The sequence below is a fragment of the Arachis ipaensis genome, chromosome B5 (genome assembly GCF_059453495.1).
Source record: "Arachis ipaensis isolate K30076 ecotype BB chromosome B5, ASM5945349v1, whole genome shotgun sequence".
In the NCBI taxonomy this organism is placed as follows: Eukaryota; Viridiplantae; Streptophyta; class Magnoliopsida; order Fabales; family Fabaceae; genus Arachis; species Arachis ipaensis.
Genome location: NC_142440.1, coordinates 122544493 through 122548673, shown reverse-complemented (window position 1 = coordinate 122548673; position 4181 = coordinate 122544493). Strand labels below are relative to the sequence as shown.

Below are 4181 nucleotides of genomic sequence, written 5' to 3'. Positions count from 1 at the left end.
CAAGAAGAAGACATGGCAGCCGAAAACAACAACAATGCCAACAATGCAAGGAAGGTGCTGGGTGACTTTACTGCACCTACTCCCGACTTCTATGGGAGAAGCATCTCTATCCCTGCCATTGGAGCAAACAACTTTGAGCTTAAGCCTCAATTAGTTTCTCTAATGCAACAGAATTGCAAGTTTCATGGACTTCCATTAGAAGATCCTCATCAATTTTTAGCTGAATTCTTGCAAATCTGTGACACTGTCAAGACCAATGGGGTTGATCCCGAGGTCTACAAACTTATGCTCTTTCCTTTTGTTGTAAGAGACAGAGCTATAATATGGTTGGATTCACAACCTAAGGAAAGCCTGAACTCTTGGGAAAAGCTAGTCAATTCCTTCTTGGCAAAGTTCTTTCCACGTCAAAAATTGAGTAAGCTTAGAGTGGAAGTCCAAACCTTCAGACAGAAGGAAGGAGAATCCCTCTATGAAGCTTGGGAAAGATACAAACAATTGATCAGAAAGTGTCCTTTTGACATGCTTTCTGAATGGAGCATCATAGGTATCTTCTATGATGGTCTATCTGAACTGTCCAAGATGTCATTGGACAGCTCTACTGGAGGATCTCTTCATCTGAAGAAGATGCCTACAGAAGTTCAGGAACTCATTGAAATGGTTGCAAATAACCAATTCATGTACACCTCTAAAAGGAACCCTGTGAACAATGGGACGAATCAGAAGAAAGGAGTTCTTGAGATTGATACTCTGAATGCTATACTGGCTCAGAACAAAATATTGACTCAACAAGTCAATATGATTTCTAAAAGTCTGTCTGGAATGCAAACTGCACCAGGCAGTACTAAGGACGCTTCATCTGAAGAAGAAGCTTATGATCCTGAGAACCCTTCAATGGAAGAGGTGAACTACATGGGTGAACCCTATGGAAACACCTATAATCCTTCATGGAGGAATCATCCAAATCTCTCATGGAAGGATCAACAGAGACCTCAACAAGGTTTCAACAATAACAATGGTGGAAGAAACAGGTTTAGCAATAGCAAGCCTTTTCCATCATCTTCTCAGCAGCAGACAGAGAATTCTAAGCAGAGCCACTCTGACTTAGCAACCATGGTCTCTGATCTAATTAAAACCACTCAAAGTTTCATGACTAAAACAAGGTCCTCCATTAGAAACTTGGAGGCACAAGTGGGTCAGCTGAGCAAGAAAATTACTGAACTCCCTCCTAGTACTCTTCCAAGCAATACAGAAGAAAATCCAAAAGGAGAGTGCAAGGCTATCAACATGGCCGAATTTGGAGAGGAGAAAGAGGCAGTGAGCGCCACTGAGGAAGACCTCAATAGACGTCCACTGGCCTCCAATGAGTTCCCTAATGAGGAACCATGGGAATCTGAGGCTCACACTGAGACTATAGAGATCCCATTGGATTTACTTCTACCGTTCATGAGCTCTGATGAGTATTCTTCCTCTGAGGAGGATGAAGATGTCACTGAAGAGCAAGTTGCTAAATACCTTGGAGCAATCATGAAGCTAAATGCCAAGTTATTTGGTAATGAGACTTGGGAGGATGAACCTCCTTTGCTCACCAAAGAACTGGATGACTTGACTAGGCAGAGATTACCTCAAAAGAGACAGGACCCTGGAAAGTTCTCAATACCTTGTACCATAGGCACCATGACCTTTGAAAAGGCTCTGTGTGACCTAGGGTCAAGTGTAAACCTCATGCCTCTCTCTGTAATGGAGAAGCTAGGGATCTTTGAGGTACAAGCTGTAAGAATCTCACTAGAGATGGCAGACAATTCAAGGAAACAGGCTTATGGACTTGTAGAGGATGTCTTGGTAAAGGTTAAAAACCACTACATTCCTGCTGATTTCATAGTCCTAGAGACTGGGAAGTCCATGGATGAATCCATCATCCTTGGCAGACCCTTCCTAGCCACAGCAAAGGTTGTGATTGACGTTGACAGAGGAGAATTGATCATTCAAGTGAATGAAGAATCCCTTGTGTTTAAGGCTCAAGGATATCCCTCTGCAACCATGGAGAAGAAGCATGAAGAGCTTCTCTCAAAACAGAGTCAAACAGAGCCCCCACAGTCAAACTCTAAGTTTGGTGTTGGGAGGCCACAACCAAACTCTAAGTTTGGTGTTGAACCCCCACATTCAAACTCTAAGTTTGGTGTTGGGAGGTTCCAACATTGCTCTGAGTATCTGTGAGGCTCCATGAGAGCCCACTGTCAAGCTATTGACATTAAAGAAGCGCTTGTTGGGAGGCAACCCAATTCTATTATATCTATTTATTTCCCTTTGTTATTTTATGTTTTCTGTAGGTTGATGATCATGTGAAGTCACAAAAAACCAATGAAAAAGCAAAAACAGAATGAAAAACAGAGAAAAAAATAGCACACCCTGGAGGAAAAGCATGCTGGCGTTTAAACGCCAGTAAAGGCAGCAATTGGGCGTTTAACGCCCAGTCTGGCACCATTCTGGGCGTTTAACGCCAGAAAGGGGCACTAGACTGGCGTTTAACGCCAAGAATGGGCAAGGAGCTGGCGTTAAACGCCAGAAAAGGGCACCAGCCCGGCGTTTAACGCCAGAATTGGCAGAAAGGGCGTTTTTGCACGCCACTTGGTGCAGGGATGAGCTATCCTTGACACCTCAAGATCTGTGGACCCCACAAGATCCCCACCTACCCCACCACTCTCTCTCCTCTTCAACCATTCACCAATCACCTCAATACCTCTTCCCCAAAAACCCTCACCTATCAAATCCCACCATTCTCTTCATCACTCACATCGATCCTTCATAAAATCCCACCTACCTCACCATCCAAATTCAAACCACTTTCCTTCCCAAACCCACCCATAATGGCCGAAACCTACACCCTCTCTCCACTCCTATATAAACCCATCTTTACTCCTTCATTTTCACACAACCTAAACACCACTTCTCCCCCTTGGCCGAACCACAAAGCCTCCTCCATCTCCTCTATTTTTTTCTTCTTCTACTCTCTTCTTTCTTCTTTTGCTCGAGGACGAGCAAACCTTATAAGTTTGGTGTGGTAAAAGCATTGCTTTTTGTTTTTCCATAACCATTTATGGCACCAAAGGCCGGAGAAACCTCTAGAAAGAGGAAAGGGAAGGCAAAAGCTTCCACCTCCGAGTCATGGGAGATGGAGAGATTCATCTCAAGGGTGCATCAAGACCACTTCTATGAAGTTGTGGCCATGAAGAAGGTGATCCCCGAGGTCCCTTTCAAACTCAAAAAGAGTGAATATCCGGAGATCCGACATGAGATCCGAAGAAGAAGTTGGGAAGTTCTTACCAACCCCATTCAACAAGTCGGGATCTTAATGGTTCAAGAGTTCTATACTAATGCATGGATCACCAAGAACCATGATCAAAGCGTGAACCCGGACCCAAAGAATTGGCTTACAATGGTTCGGGGGAAAAGCTTATATTTTAATCCGGAAAATGTAAGGTTGGCATTCAACTTGCCCATGATGCAAGGAGATGAACACCCATACACTAGAAGGGTCAACTTTGATCAAAGGTTGGACCAAGTCCTCATAGACATTTGTGAAGAGGGCGCTCAATGGAAGAGAGATTCAAGAGGGAAGCCGGTTCAACTAAGAAGGCATGACCTCAAGCCCGTGGCTAGGGGATGGTTGGAGTTCATCCAACGCTCAATCATTCCCACTAGCAACTGGTCCGAAGCTACTATAGACCGGGCTATCATGATTCATAGCATCATGATTGGAGAGGAAGTAGAATTTCATGAGGTTATATCCCAAGAACTCTATAAGGTGGCGGATAAGTCCTCCATTTTTGCAAGGTTAGCCTTCCCTCATCTCATTTGTCATCTTTGCAATTCGGTTGGAATTGACATAAAGGGAGACATTCTCATTGATGAGGACAAGCCCATCACTAAGAAAAAGATAGAGCAAGTGAGAGAACTTCACCAAGAGCATGAGGAAATTCCTCATGAAATCCCTGAGATGCCTCAAGGGATGTATTTTCCTCTACAAAACTATTGGGAGCAAATCAACACCTCTCTAGGAGAATCAAGTTCCAACATGGGACAACTAAGGGTGGAGCACCAAGAACATTCCATCCTCCTCTATGAAATTAGAGAAGACCAAAGAACCATGAGAGAGGAACAACAAAGGCAAGGAAGAGACATTG

General features: G+C 43.9%; 1 protein-coding gene and 1 non-coding gene across 2 annotated transcripts; one reads left to right on the top strand and one right to left on the bottom strand.

Moving 5' to 3' along the window:
- Nucleotides 1-417: 417 nt before the first annotated feature.
- On the bottom strand, nucleotides 418-525 carry LOC148565626 (small nucleolar RNA R71). Its single transcript, XR_015884986.1, has one exon. It is a non-coding gene; the product is annotated as a small nucleolar RNA R71 (small nucleolar RNA).
- A 759-nt stretch (nucleotides 526-1284) lies between these two features.
- LOC148565625 (uncharacterized) lies at nucleotides 1285-2214 on the top strand. Its single transcript, XM_088487199.1, has one exon. The coding sequence runs from the start codon at nucleotides 1285-1287 to the stop codon at nucleotides 2212-2214; it is 930 nt and encodes a 309-aa protein (XP_088343325.1).
- Nucleotides 2215-4181: the final 1967 nt, after the last annotated feature.

What these genes read in the sequence shown, in the direction of transcription:
- LOC148565625 (XM_088487199.1), top strand. Translation starts at nt 1,285, where the DNA reads ATGGCCGAATTTGGAGAGGAGAAAGAGGCAGTGAGCGCCACTGAGGAA.